Source organism: Cryptotermes secundus, unplaced genomic scaffold (genome assembly GCF_002891405.2).
Source record: "Cryptotermes secundus unplaced genomic scaffold, Csec_1.0 scaffold407, whole genome shotgun sequence".
NCBI lineage: Eukaryota > Metazoa > Arthropoda > Insecta > Blattodea > Kalotermitidae > Cryptotermes > Cryptotermes secundus.
In genome coordinates, this window is record NW_019741981.1 from 2,072,291 (window position 1) to 2,088,887 (window position 16,597).

General features: G+C 38.3%; 1 protein-coding gene across 2 annotated transcripts in view; it reads left to right on the top strand.

Moving 5' to 3' along the window:
* The window catches only part of LOC111872951, a 101,656-nt gene extending 90,784 nt beyond the window's left edge, over positions 1-10,872 (top strand). For both annotated transcript variants that reach the window (XM_023867268.2, XM_023867269.2), the window contains one exon: positions 8,621-10,872. In XM_023867268.2, coding sequence (XP_023723036.1) covers positions 8,649-9,413 — 765 coding nt within the window. In that variant the 5' untranslated portion in view covers positions 8,621-8,648 and the 3' untranslated portion in view covers positions 9,414-10,872. The remainder of the gene's footprint in view (positions 1-8,620) is intronic.
* Positions 10,873-16,597: the final 5,725 nt, after the last annotated feature.

Sequence of the window (16,597 nt, forward strand, 5' to 3'; positions counted from 1 at the left end):
GCGATGTCACCCACAGAAGTGGGCTGTGCTAATTTTCGTATTTTTTATCCAACATGTCTGGAATAGGATTTCATACTCGTAATTTTGAAAATACTTTAAATTCTAAGAAATCTGACTTCTTTATCGTCTTTAACCAGCTGCATTCTTGCCGTAGAAGTGAGCGCTGAGTAGTCATCTGTGAAAAACCGCGTCTGCATCTACAAAACGCCAACATAACCTGAAACACAATAAATATATCGACAGAGAGAATAAAACTTCTACAGTAAAAGGACTTCGGAATTTAACAGCACCCTAAAAGTGTTAATACTTTCAATATTTAACATTTTAAGGACGTAATACACATAAGGTTGTGTGACGTGGTAGCTAAAGCCGGAGTAATCTAACAATAATAAAGGTCCTTTGCTAGACAACAGCCTGATAAACGCACAGTTACTGTAGTTTTGCTTGAACTGTTGGAGGCATATCCATGGTAACGACTTCTTAAAAGACGAAGATAAGCGAAGTAAAACCCTTAGAGGCGGTGATCTCTATGCGATTCTCCTGCAGGTATGAAAGGGGAGCAATTGGCCAGAAAGAAGATAATCCCGTGCGGAGGCGGGGTCAAATCTCCCCACCACAGCCCTGCGAGTAGAGGAAGGCGACAAGTCTCGAATCTGAGTCAGTAAATTGTGGTCACGAGTCCCAGGGGGTTCGGACCCGAAAATGACTGCGCTGGCGATACCAGCAGCAGTTGTAAACGACAGACCCGTCCTCTCGTCAGAGATAGTGCCGCCACATCAACATACTCGCAAATGTTTGACAGATGGGTGCTTTATTTCGAGACAGACTGGCCAACTGACCGTCGGTCGTAACATAAGGCTCAAACAGACTCGCACTCGATCTCAGGCATATGAAATGAATGAAGAAGTCGTAGCTGAGAAGCCGTGAGTCATACTGGAGAATCGTACATAGAGACAGCCAGAGAAGGCTGAGACTATACACCAGTGCAAGAACCAGACAAAACAAACAAACTCCGTGACCTGTAGTCCGCAAGCGAACTCTACCGACTGAGTGACCGCCGCTTGTCGACGAAGTTTAGTGCCAACTTTTAAGGATAGAGGGTGTCGCGTGGTCAGCGCAACGAATCCCCACGGCAGTTAATTTCGGTTTTCTAGACCAGAGTCGCTATTTCTTTGAAATAGCTCCTCAGTTATGCAAGATCCAGACAACAGTGAGAAATTCGTTATCAAGGAGTTAAGCGTCTGAACTTTTGTAATCAAGTGTAATTGTAACAGAGACGTCTAATAAATCAAATCATCAAATCTAGAGCCCAAAATTATTATGCATGACATTAGTATTACTCCCCAATATATAAAAGCAAACAACACAGAATAGACCTACTGTTAATGTTGCAGTACTACATATCACAGGTGAAGATGTTTCATTCTAAGTCCGGAGAGGGAGAGACTGCAACTGATCGGTGAGTTCTTCTGTATCCATACACTTTGAAGGGATTCATAAGTATTTCAGGAATTCGTCAAAATGAAGTATCGTGCATAAAAATTACAACAAAAAAGTAAGTAGTGTATATATTATATTGCAGTGGCATGTTGCGCTGTACTTCCAAACTGTATTAATATCTGTCAGCATAACTTCCCTGTACATATTCTGTACGTTAATTATCTACTTACGTTAATTATATACTTCATTTTTTCGGCCTTTCGGCCATCATCAAGAATGCGTGTTCACTACGGGCTGCACTGCTCGCCCCATATATTGGCCAGTGTTTACACTGAGATATTACAGGAAGTTTGTTGCTGTCTAGGAAATGACCCAGTCAAGGAAAAAGAATCGTGGGTACCGCCCTCTCGCCATCGCTCCAGGGCGGTTAATTAATCGATCCTGAACCATGTCCCGAGAAATATTGCAAAGAGGTTGCTGATAAGATTGTTTAGACCTAAGAAGGAGGTAATAATAAGAAAACTGAGAACATTTTACGCTGAAGTGTTTCATAGTTTGTTCTTTCAACGAAATAATGTTAGTATTACCAAATTATGGAGGATAAAATTGATGGGGCATTAATTGGGGGGGGGGATGAGAAACACATACCGAATTCTAATCGAAAACCTGAAAAGAAAATCTCATTCAGGAGACCTAAACATACGGGACGACAATATTAAAGTATACCTTAAAAGTGTTAGGGCTTTACAGCGTGAACTGGATTTATCTGGCTCATGATGAGGGCTCAGTGTCCGGCTCTATGTAATACGACAAGGAATCCTCGGGTTCAGTAGATTACAACTACTCATATTAGCTTAATAATTAGGTCTCTGATCCGTGTAGTTGGTTAAACCACATCCAGCATTAACATCGCATCGAGCTTGTCTCTCTCATTCACAAGCGCAGGTTAGGTGAAATCCTACAAAAATGTTCTTCAGTGCCTCTTGATATGTGTCACTTGTAACCGATCACAATACATCATTTCACAGCTCCAGTGGACATCTATGGACATGATTTAGCTAAGTTTATTTTAAACTGATTTAATGTAGTCAATTACGTTCCATATCTGTAGCAAAGGGGCAAATATAATGGATCCCACATTACAAAGAGTTTCTGTCCCTAATATGTGAGGATATGTTCTTATAAAGAGGAAAAAGTGAGACTTTATTTCAGAAGTAGTTTCAAGTAATGCATCATAATTTCTGTTTACTTTTCAGTTCTTCACAAAACTGACAATAACGAAACCTTCAAAATTTGAAAACTTTTTAGAAGATGGAAATTCCTTATATTTATAGAAATGCTCCAAATTCTTCAGTATTTTTAAAACTTTCAAAATATTCCCAGCTATTTGAAAATTTCTAAAATCTACAAATCTTTAGATTCTTAAATATTTTTAAAATACATTATTTTTACACATTTTACAAACTACGAGATTTTTTTATTCTCAGATATTTGCCCACGTTTGAAACAGTCGAAATCCTTACACATTTCTAGAATTTTTAAAATTTTGTGAAACCTTCAAGTTCTTCAATATTCTCTATTGCTGGAAATATGATTTTCAAATTATATAGTATAAACAAAAAAAAGTCAGACCTCCAAAATTTCTAAGATTATGAAACTTTCGAAAATATCATATTTTATAACTATTCATAACATTCAAATCATTGATAATTTCTACATTTCATGTAGCGAGAAGAATCAAGATTGTAATTCTCAGAAATTTATATTTTAAAATTTTCATTAGCAACACGTTGCTTTTAACAATATAATCCGCATGGATGGGCATTAAGATCTGTTAAGTGCAAGAGGTTTGATATGAGAAAATAAAGACAACCTTCTCATATTTTGGTCATTACTGGCTATCATCAAGTCACAACCAGCACTACAAAAAGAAATACTTTATTTATATGATGAACGTAAGTTATCATAAAGGGATTCATAACATTCGAACTCAAAACTACACTGAAATATTAACGTAATTAATCAAAGTTATATTTGTTAAAGTAATTACTCAGTATCATCTCTGTCCCCATCTGAAGACGGATTATTATGATGGGAAGAAAGATGGTCCTTGAAAAGCCGGTCATTTTAACCAACTGACACGGTTGACAGCCCGAGAAGATTTTGTTAACGTTGACTTCCATGACAGCTTCAGATTTTAAAAATTGTTTTCGGTTCTGGCCACTAGTCGCTACTGCATGAAATGAACAGTTTATGCACCGAAATGGCTATACGTGCAACTAATATCAATAATTGAAAGACGATTTGTACAATTCATCCATGAAAAAGAAAAACCTTTCCCTGTAACAGGCCATGGAGGCCCATAGGATTGTGAGACTTTGAGGGTCCCACATTATCTAGACAATCGACAAACAGATGGCGGTAAGGTTGCCAGCCATACGCGCCAGGCACCATTTACCCCCCAGGAAGATTCCTGGTACTCATTTCCTTTAGAGGCTGAGTCGACTCCAGGGAAATAATGCTGCTGGAAGGATTAGGTCAATTGAAAAAATCCACCTCCTCGGGACTGGAACCCACCACTTTCTGGCTTGTAGCATAGTGCCTCAACCAACCTCGCTACCGCATGCCCCCGGTTCAACCATGAACTGCTTCTATATGATCAAACTAAATGCATTCTATAAATTCATAGACAGTTTTGGCTGTACCCCCCCCCCCTTGCCACGTGGTCATGAATGTCTTTCATGGCAGACGCACAAGCTTTCGATTTTACTTCCAGGATGAAAGTATCGATTAAAAATTTTACTGTGAGTTTTGCCCTCTGTGAGTTCTACTCTCATCCAACGAATTTTTCAAGATGGATTTTGACGAAACTGTCAGTATTGAGACTATGCAGCAGAGCCCATCTCATGATCTGTTGTTTCTACAAGAATTAGTAAAATACTTCGCCGGTTTCGTAATCTAATAATGGAATTCAAAGTCTGTCAGGATACTTGGTAATCCGGTTATGCCCGAAATACAAATATACAGCGTTACGGTTCGTGCTCATATCTCTTACCTTTTCATCTCAGATGGTAATTAATGATCTGTATACGTGATCCATGGCACTGCGAAACAATATAGAGCATTATTTCTCTGGTATCCGTCGAGTTCTGTGCAGGAACAGAAATAGGATTTACTTTCCAGAAGTTCCTTTTCTTTACAGACGTTACTCTAACATAGACCTACATACTCGTAAAAACAAAACTTGTGTTTTATATAGATCCATCAATTTGAGGAAGAAAGAATTTGGAAGGTGGCAGCCATCGCCTATCTGAAGGTGCATTCACTTTCACTTGGAGAGGCAAAGCTAGCCACGGGGAACTAGTTAGTCAGCCTGTGTCTGGTCTTAAACTCTGCTTATTCAAGCGAGGATTTATAAGATAATTGATTCAGTCTATGAAATTTATATTTTCTTGTTTGTTTTTTTGGTTTACACGATTATAATGAAGCTTTAAAATTACTTAAGGTAAATAGCGTCAAGCAACAGTATGCTTTTGACTAATGGATCTGAAATGACGACGAATGAACCTCTCGTGGCCTGCTGTTCCAGAAATATTTTGAAGTGACTTAGAACAAAGGCGGAAAATGTACCGAAACCAGGATGGGCCTATACATATTTTCCAAATGTTCTGTGCCATTTCATATACAAGACTGACCTTGGAATTTGTTTATTGCTGATATAAAACCTGTATCTTAGAGGGATAGGATGGGTTGCTTTGGATTGGATTGATCTGGCTCAGGATATGGACCAGTGGAAGGTTCTTGTGAACAATGTAATGAACCTTCGGGTTCCATAAAATGCTGGGAAATTCTTGAGTAGCTGCAGATTTGGCTTCTCCTCAAGAAGGGCTCAGCTCCATAAGCAAGTAAAACAGAAAACTAGTCGCTGGTTTCCCACCGCGGCGGCCCGGGTTCGATCCCGGGTCTGGTCAAGTGGGATTTGTGGTGGACAAAGTGGCGCTCGGGCGGGTTTTCTCCGAGTACTTCGGTTTACCCTGCAAATCTTCATTCCACCAAATTCTCCATCATAATTACCCGGGGCAGGCTACAATAGGCCAATCAGTGACCGCCGTGCCGAGTGGACCCAGTTGGGCTCCACCCCCCACTAAGCGAATTTAATTTTTTTTAAAACCTTCGGGTTGCATAAAATGCTGGGAAATTCTTGAGTAGCTGCAGATTTGGCTTCTCCTCAAGAAGGGCTCAGCTCCATAAGTAAGTAAGATACAAAACCTGCAGTGGACAAAGATATTTTTTCTCATATTACGTATGAAACATGCCTGACATCATTCTTTTTTTGTCTGCCCCTCACTAACAAATGTCATCTAAAAATGCAACGGATAAAGAAAACTAGCTCCGTCACGTGCACTTTGTTCACAGAGAGCGTGAAAATATGACAAGCCTCATCAACCGGGGCAATTGGTTTCTGGCCGATGATCTCAATCCGTTATCTCCCGAATACGAACCAGGAACGCGACTCTCGGCGAAATTAGTATTTCTTCTTAGTTTGCTGTAACTATATTGTGGCATGTAGACCTGTTGCTGGGCAACGACCGCGTCATAAGCAAATATACAACAGCCTTTACTAAGTAACGGATTCACAAACAAGCGTGTTTCCACGGCAGCAATTCGATACAAAGCAGAAGGACGGCGTTTACTGTGCTGTCCGTGCCGAGATGTTACAAGCATGATAGTTAGTGAAGTGAAGTCATACCGACAAATGACAGGCCCCACCTCTTGTTAGAGAGGGCGCCCCACATGGACTGGACTGTAACTTTCACTTAAAAAGTAATATCTGGTCATGAGCCCCAGCTGGGACTCGACACCAAGACAGACAAACTGACTGACCATAAGTGAAGTCAGTTGAAGCGTTGGCTGGTGAGGGACAGAATTAGTCAGTTAGAGAACTACTGAGGTTCTGTCGTTGTGAGCTGTTACTGTGAGAAGCTGGCAGCTGAGGCCGGGGATAGTTCGGGAACCCAAGGGAAGGGGAATGTCCGCCGTTGGAAGCCGCTACCGAGTAACGGCTATTGAAGACGTAACTATGAACACCATTGCGTGTGTAACGGTGAATTGTAAAATGTAGTCGCACGCTGTATCAAAGAGTCCAGTAAATCCGGACATTAATCCAAAACTTATCTATAGTCACTCTAAAATCCTGACAATATGTATCATGCTGATAGGCCTATTCATTACCATGTGCTATTGGGCTGAAAATAGCAAATAAACTTATTCAATCATCTGTTTTTAATGCAGCTGCGTTTAAGAATTTTCTTTTTTCTCCAGAATCGTATGCTCGTGCCAAACTACACGGCCTTCACCTAAGCAACATTACATTTCATTTGTTAATATCCAATGATCTCCATGTAAAAAGTAAAGGTAGAGTTATCTCTAAGACATCTAAGAAGACATACGTGAGTGAAGGCATAGCTCCACCATTCTTAATCTCAGCATTAGAAGGAGGTGAGTGGTCAGCTTCACGTCCTGGCCACTTTATTCTCAAGGAAACAGCTCCAGGTATCTACTGGATGAGAGAATGGGTGGGCCCCAGGCCCGGTCTGGAGGTTATGGAGAAGAAAAAGATCTCTTACCACCCCCGGGAATAGAACCCTTACTCCTCTCGGCCACCCAGCCCGCAGTCTAGTCGCTATATCGACTGATCTATCCAGGCTCATGATCTGCATGCAGTAATATCAAATAGACACATCTAAATGGAGCGGAAGTGAAATATTTTCCACACAAGAATATTCTTTTGTCAGCCCAGAATTTTTTGTCACTTGCATCATGTTATCCAGCGACAAAACGGAGCAGTAAGTGTTCTAATTTCTTGCTGTTTTCCATACCTTATTTGCTCTGACGTGTATTTACAGACGCAAAAGTAATCTAATATGACATTTTCGATGCGCTGCATTATCTCCCTTGTCTTGCGCTAAATAATCCAAAACTAATTCAGTTCAGTTGTAGATCTTAAATGAAACCTATTTAAACCTATCGTTACTAACTTTTCTTGTGAGTCTTAAAAAGAAAAGTCATTGAAGTTCGATATCAGCTTTATATGAAGTACGGATTTGTACTCGTACATCGTATTGAACCAATATGAATGGAAACTAATTCAGCAGACAAACTTTTGATTAAGTTCCTATTTCCAAATTTAATTTGAATCTCTTCAGTGATTTCAGAGATGAGCATCCAGACGTATATCGCCTACTATTACGCACTAGTTTTATGCACATGATACCCGGAACATGTAATGATTCCTAATTAATTAATTCCAGATTCTTTGTTCCTATTATTTGCGAGTTTTCAATTAATGGGACTGTATACCAGCAGGTTTCTTCTTTGTCGGCGGTATTTTTCGAAAAATTAACAAAAGCGAAGATATGAGTGATGGTTGTATGCTTCCCTTTATTTGTCTTTTGTCTGTTCATTTTTCGTAGTTGAGCTGCGTAGTTATTCTAGCACTCAAATGCAGAATAAAACTCTTTGCGAAATTTCTGCTGTTAAAATTATTACCACGTCCATATACTACTAGAGATGTTATAGAAAAGGAGTTCGCCAACTCTGCCCCCCTCCCCCCCTACATCTCCATTTTAGCTGGATACTTGGTATTCCGAAGTCTCTGTTTCGAACTTCATGACTGAGGGTTTTGTGGTCTTATTCGGTCCCCAAAGAAGATGCTGGGATACTACCATACAATTCGTTACGACATTTCTTTCCAAATTCACCTTTCGCAATCCTGGCTTTCGTTCATATGAAACCGAAGCATTAGGAGAATATGTTACAAAGGTTTTTCTTTCATGTAATATATTAGGAATTATCCGATGCTTCTTTGGGACTGTGAATGACTAGAAATCGGGCTTCAGTTCTAACCTAATCATCTATGCGATGAAAACGAAAGTCTTTCTTAGAACCTTTTCTTCTTCGTTCTTTCTACTTCTAGTGTTTGCTATGATGTTCGTAATCCTGTGCAGATTACCAGTTACTTCCTTAGGATGCAGGAATAATATCTGATGATTATTGTAGTATGCATGTATTTTCCGTGATGAATTCAATATAAAACAGAAATCAAGATGATTTTTCTTGGCGAGTTTTGATATGTGGAGCAAACTTTGACTTATTTGAGTCTTAATTTTATCTGTTTCAGATAAGCCGTCTTTTCTTACATCGCTGAAATGTCGCGACAGCAACCTGAACGGAATATTCCGCATCTTCGTGATATCTTTCCGCTCCACGGCAACTGGAACAGCAACAATCATACTCCTCGCAATCATGAAGATATCACACAACAGACACTAACGAAATTTCATGATATGAAACTGTCAAATGATGGTGGGAAAGATAAACTACCAGGGTCTTCGTCTGCTGGAAACGATAGTGCTATATCAGTTGGTTCAACGAGCGAAGATGAAATCCCCAGAGTCCAGACTTCAAATAACAACAAAAAGAAAAAACAACGTTCTAGACGTGATAACTCGAGAACTCTGACAGAGAAGGATGTAAAACACTTAGAAAGACACCTCTCAATGAAGAAAACTATTCGAAAGAAGATAATGAGGGATTTACAGCAAGCTTTTGTGGAAGATCCTAATGAATTTAGAGTTGAAGACATTTCTCCAGAACAATTGAAAGCAGAAATAAATATACAAAGTCTGAGCTTTGGAACTCCCTCCCAGAAGACTGGAAAAAAAGCTTCCGCTGAATCGAATTTTCTGGATATGCTACGAGGCGGCAGTAGTAACAACACTAACAGCACTCCAAGCGGTAGGTTTATCAACGATGACGAAGATTCAGGGCATGGTTCGCCAACGCGAGGATCATCTAGTGGCAGAATTGCGGATTACGACGACGATGACGAAATGTATGAGGCGGATTCTGCAGCCAATAAGAAGACGAGCTTCTGGCGCCGTTTTACAATGAAAGGACGAAATAAGCGATGAGGTCATCTTTCAAGTAAATGACACCACCATGTGATAGTGCATTAATGAGCTTATATAAAAGTCTAGAAACTGTGATACCGAAAATGTAACCTTGCAGCATTTTAGCATATTGGGTTATAGAATAACAGATAAAAAATGTAGCTAGTCAGTAACACTATATGCCATTTCGGCGAGGTGGTATTTGATCACTATTTGATGTAATGACGTGAAATAAACTCGCTGGAAGTGACGTATAATGGCAGCATTCAAATTTACATAAATCACAGCACCTATAATCATGTTGTGTAATAATATTTTTTAATGTAAACATGCGAATGACATGAAGACATGAGAATTTTTATAGATCTATTGATAGTGTGGAAACACATTCAGTCAGCTCATGTGCCTTTTAAATATTTTTAATCTTACCACATTCTAGCTTTCATATAAGGAAATATGATTAGTTAGATACGGAAAGATAAAAAGATTTTCCTGTGATAGAGCCTACATTTTTATGCAGACATTTTAATTCTAATTCTATGGCCTTACAAAATATTTCAAGTATGTTTTTCATTTAAATTTTCTAGGATTCCAGTTCATGTTACTGAGTGTATGTATAATATATTGGTTCATTAAAAAGAAAAGATACAACCTTTAATTTTAGAATGTTAAATTGTAAGAGAAAGAAAATAATAATATAAAATTGCCATTATAACAACATAGCAACAATTTCAATATGTAGTTTTACTACAGAATTCTGCGTTTTTTTTTAATAAATACACAGTATATCTGAGCATATAGATGAATGTTGCTTCAGAGTTGAATCTAGCATTGTCTGACACATTCATTGAGGTAGTTGTGTTAAATTAATATGTTTTTACATCTTATAAAGGTAAAAATAACTTATTTCAAATTATCAAGTATTATCATATTCTAGAATTCAAAAATATAAAAAGCAATGATATGGTTTCTAGTCCTTCTGCACATCCAGTTAAACTAATATTGACAATACTAAAAGAGTATCTGCCTTATCTAGTTATTGAAGTCAGATATATATAGTGAAAAATTAGAAAAAGTCATAGTGGAATGAGCAGAAATCTCTTTGGAAAATAGTATGAAATCTGAAGGTTTGAGATCTTCTACTAGAGAATAATAGTCCCAATTTTGTATGACAATAGCATTTTAGATGGCTTGATAAGAACGTTTAATACATTCCTAGTATATTGAGCCAATATGTTTAGCCCAAATCACCACCCTTGATGGCAGTATCACTTGTTTACTATGTGAAATGAAATTAGTGTCTCTTCCTATTTTGAATGATGTTTGAATGTTTTTGTTATTTTTGCCATCTTATGACTTGTTTGAAGTAGGTAGAGGTGTGATGTTTTTAAATGAAAGTAAATTCATTGGAAGAAAGTTTACAGTTATTTCAAGTGCAAATACAGTGCGTACAATCAAGTGCGCGCTGCGGCTGCAATTTGCCGTGAGTCATACCACCGCAGAACGGATGCAGTCACGGGAAGGAGTTGCAACTCCTCCCCATGACTGCATCCGTTCTGCGGTGGTATGACTCACGGCAAATTGCAGCCGCGGCGCGCACTTGATTGTACGCACTGTAGAATAACGCCTCTCTAATGTTAAAATGCATGAATATTTTCACATAACATATTATGTGATGGGAGCACCTAACAGTTGGGAGAACTGTTATGAAGATTTCTGCACTTCTGTGTGCAAAATCTATGATGTGATTTACAATTACTCTTGCTTCTCATTGATATTATCTAGCCATTTTTGTTTTGTCCATACAGTCCAGTTGATATTTTGCAGAACCATAACATCTAAAAATATACTAGATGATTATTTATTTACCATATTCATTGATATGGTGGGCTTAGGTGCCATTCTGCAGCCTAACATGATGGGTACCACTGTCTTCCCTAACATGGTTCAGTATTTCTCAATTCTACAGCCGCATGTAGTTGGCAGTGGGGCAGAGACAAGACTTAAGCACAGTGGTGTCCTCCATGACAGTGAGAAATAATATACTCCTCACCAGATGATATCTCATTCTGTATACTTTATACAAATATTTTTCTTGCTTAGCAAATTAATTAACATAAATATACCAAAACCTTTAACAGTATATTGTGCTGAAGACTGCAGTAAGAGAATTGTATCTACTGTGTTACTGCATTGACATGTATTGTATATCACTTTCTGAAACTAGTCCATGTGTGACATTGTTAAAGCTAACCATTTTCAGCAAGACATAAACTGAATTTTTTACCATAAAAATACAGTACAAAATAATGTTCTTTATTTTATAATTTAATTTTGACTTCAGTTTTTTAAACAGTTGAAGTTCATAACTTCTAATATTCCAATAAAATCAACACCTAACATACATTGTAATAAGTTCAAGTGCCACCCCTGTTACTCAGATTAGATGTGGGCAGTATGCTTCATTAAGTTTAGGTTTTATGGTTGATACATTTATTGTGTTCATAAATGTTTAATCCAAACCAATAACTGGATACTTCAGAAAGTGTTACAGCATTATTATTTATCACTAGATATCATACAGTACAGGAATGATGAACATTTTGTGTATGCTATCAGATTTACATCTAAAGCTACTTACTTACATGTACCAAAGGGTACCAGCAATTCTAGTTGCTTCAGTACTTTCATGGAGGATATTTACTGTGCCACATCTCAAGACAGTTCTTCATTTCATGGGTCATAATCTCATGTTTGATTATATTGAGAGCAACACATTCTTCACTCATGTCATTTGTGAGATGACTTCATAAATCTGATTTTATGTATTTCACACATGGGAAAAATTGATAATGAGCAATAAAGAGTAAAAAACAGGGGGGGGGGCTATTGAGCAAAATACAGTGTTGTGTTTTGTTGTAACTCTATTTCTTTAAGTAACTATATTCTGTGAAACTGGGATGGACACTGCTTTGTTTCATCCAGTACACACCAGTATACATACTGGCAAACTTGCCAAGGGCCAAAAGCTTTACATCTGCCAGTGTATTGAATGTTTCAACCTTGATGCTAAAAGAGAGCATATGAGTACTCTAAACATGTTTCTGAAGAGAAGCACTGGGTGTACGTAAATTAACAGCAAGAATATATCCTGTTATATTGTTAAGTGACTGCAAGAGATATACTGTGGACAGAATCTGCAGTCACTGGTACCAGCAGAAGTCTCATATAGTGCAAGTTATAGTGTCATTGCCAACGATTCTCCATCCCTGATATAGTACATACTTGTAGTAACAGGCAGACTCTTCTTTGTAGTAAAATATACTTTCAGTGTAGTTGACTTGATGCCTTAGATTTTTAATATAGTAGACTTGGTGGATTGGATGTTATTGTAATGATTATTGCTAATGTTTACTGATAATAGATTCATGTTCCTAAAGATTTTTAATGTATGTGTGATAATAGACAGTTACACTGACATCTGTTCAGTTCACATACGTAAAATTATCGTTAATATTACCTTGTGGCCTTGTTGTGACTCTTTCTTAAACTTTGACAGACATGTGGAATAACTTTTTCTCATATGTGAGATTTAAATGTTATATTGTAAAATTTAAGACTACTGCTGGATAAAAATTACCTATCCTGGTCTAGGTCATGTTGCTGTATGCTTTCTAACAACACTGACTGCATTAATCAGTAAGAACATTGTATGTGTGGTAATGAATTGTAATTAAATTTTCCCGAAAGTCACCTGCTAAAGTAATGTGACTGTGTAATATAATAAGGTATATTATATGCAATAAAAATAATTTAAGTAATATAGAATATGCAGTAAAATCCGTTTCATTCCCCCCCTCCCCCTAACAAAAGGGGAAAGTTTTCATGCTAAGAAACTGATTATGAAAATGAACAAAGCTATAGGACTTGATGTAGTGAGGCATTAATGTTAAGAATTTTGAAATTCATATACTTTAAATGTGCAAGATTTAATTACAGCTAGAAATTTCTAATGAAAGGCAGTAATAATGCAGCTATAACAGCAACTTTCATAAAAACAATGCATAAACTTACAGAAGTAGGGGTACCGTATGTACCGTACAGGTGCAATGTAGGCGGATCAAAGGCATGCTTGCCACAAGGTGAGTGAGTGTGAAGCTGGCCTAGAGGTCCCAGTTTTTAAAGGCAGTAGTCTCATATTATGTCAGGCTGGATCAACTAAAGGGGAAGTTTTGTTTCACAAAGTAATACAAGTTTTCAGCCTAAATTAGACAGTAATACAAACCACCACAGAGAGAGGAGCACTAAATTATTTATAAAATATATTGAAGACCAGCTCCTACTGTTCCATGCACTGGAGTCTGTCACTGGTATGGATAATGCCATCCATTATTACACTGCACTGAAAAGGTCTCCATCTACAAGCAGTAAAATTATGATATTATAAATTGATTACCCATCAGAAAATTCAGAATATGTCATGCATACAAACTCTGAATTTTTGCCAATGGTAGAAAGTATGAACTGGGTAGCACTGTTGCAAGAAGTCACGGTTTCAGAGTAGTGTTTACCGCATTTTCACTACAAATACAGTCCCATCAAAGAAATGAAAATTGGGTGAACATTACAAGATAGAAAAGTCCACATAGCAACTAGGTTATAGGCTGGACGACCAAGGAATCCGGGTTAGATTCCCAGTAGGTGTAAGAGACTTTTCTCTTCTCTGTCTAGACCAACTCAAGGGCCCACCCAACCACCTATGCAATGAGTACCAGGTGCTGGTTCCTAAGGGGTTAAGTGGCAGGGGGTCTGCAGCTGGCTGCTCACCCCCATTTAGTGCCCAGGTTAAGAATGGTGAAACTATACCTCCTCTCCCCTAAGAGACTTAATTGTGTGGTGCTTAATTAATTAAGCCCAGGAATAACTTTGGCTTTTACATGTCCTATTGAACTCATGTGGGCGCAAGTGAAATTGTATGCTGCAGAAATAAATAAGACTTTTAAAAATGAGAACTTTGACAGATTAACTAACTAGGTCATAAAGATTATCGATGAATCAGTTTGGAAAAATTGTATCCTTAATTCCGCAAACCTGCAGAAAGAGGTCATGGAGCTTTTCATCAACTTAATGAAATCAGGAAATCATATATTGAAATAATAATGATCCCATAGCTAAATGCCTAATAACCTGTAATTCATGTTTATCTTAATTCAGCCTTCCTCAAAGCGGCAACCCACCAGGTCAAATGCAGACTTGTACAGATTTGCGTTGTCATGAAAAATATCGCCTAGTGTTCGGCGCTAAACAATGGTCAGTTCAATTCAGCACCTCCTGCCGTTTTCTGCTATCACGTTTAATATAATGGTGTATGTACATTGGCTTCATGTTTCATTGAGGCATCGGGATCCAAATGTCCGAAATCTAATTGGTATAACTTTTTGCTCATTGGTTGCAGCACCATAGTATCACCTCCTGAGAAACACACTAGTGTGATTGTCAATGTTCCAGAGATGGTACCTAGATAATGGTAACGTTGTTTGCTACACTTGCATAGGCCATGTTTTCTGTATTAAAAAAGGCGATTATACCTTACATCATGGTTTCGGAGGCTATCGATGGTGACCCCTGACGGACCGTGAATTAGTCTAAGAGGGGACATCAAGTTCTCAAGAATTACTTAAAATGCGATTGTATCCACACAGTTTGGCTAGTAGTATCTAATACGTAGTATGCACATGTGCCATAGCTCAGGCGGTTAGTCGACGCCTTCCCACTGCAGCGGCCCGGGTTCCAGCCCAGATCAGGTCATGTGGTATGTGTGATAGACAAAGTGGCACTGGGACAAGTTTTCTCCAAATATTTCGGTTTCCCCTGCCAATTCTCATTCAAACAACTGCTCCACATTCACTATATATCATCTTGGGCCTGTACAATGGGCCAGTTAGTGACCGACATACCAAATGGACTCAGTCTCAACCCACTCCAAGGAACTTAAAAAAAAAAAAGATGCGTTTGCAAAATGTATTCTCAGTTAACAGAATACAAAGCAATTTCTTTCCATGAGTGTACAGAAACATTTTACAGCCTCCAGTAGGTGCGAAGAGGCTTAGACTACTACTGTTATTGTACAGCCTGATGCAGACAGGGAACAGTACATTAAAAAAATACACTTCTCTGCCCAACAGAGTGGGAGGTTCTGGGTGTGGGTCTACTGAATTTATGTATTATTTTGGGGGTCAATGTATGACAAGCTGGAGAATCCCTACAATGTATGATACTGATATATCACACTAAAACCCAAAGTAAAGCTCATGTAACGTAACGAGAACAAGAACTGTAATTCACTAACCTAATCCAGATTAAAATTGAATTTAATATAAATCTGAATTTTGCCCAAACCTAGTGTGGCGAATTTTGATTTGCAGTATAAAACCTTCCCTACCTCTGTCATTATCCTAACCTGGTGGGATGGTGCGTGTGTCCTGATCATCTGGAGATCGAAGGTAGCAGGAAAGTGTAAGTTCCTGGTAGGATTATTCAAGCTAGGCACGGTCGGAGGATCAGGGCCAGGTCGTCCAGATATATGAATGTGAAACCAACAGTCTCACCTCAGAAAACCGTATATGTTAAAAGAACCTGACGATGGATGGTGGATAAAATGGGGATCCATCATAAAGGAGGCCCAGGCTTTTAGAAGACCACAGAGCAAAGAAATAGGAATGTTAAAACCTAGAAACTGTAGGTGGCATGAACTGATGAGTTTTATTGCCCCATACTCAGTGCTTGAGGTGGAATGAAAATAGAACTGGGATGGTTTTCTCCTTTTAATTCATAGACATAAATATACCGAGTGATGTATATAGTCTGTGTTCCATATTACAGTAGTTTAAATGGCATGCATTAAAATAAAGTCACACATGCATTACGAGTACTTATCTTTAGAATATTTTCCAGATGTTTTCATTGCTTTCTGAAGTCACTGATCTTCTATCTGCGGGGGCTTCACAAGACTGGTAATCTGCATGTCGACGTCCTTTCTTTAGCCATTGTTTTACATAATATTCTGCATCAGAAGCACTAAGAGGGGGTCCCACTGATGAAATAAACATTAAACTAGATGCTGTTTTTAAAAGCATCGAGCTTCGGATGGTTGAAATAATGTTGTTCATGTTGCTGAATGCACGCTCACACTCTGCAGTTGAAAT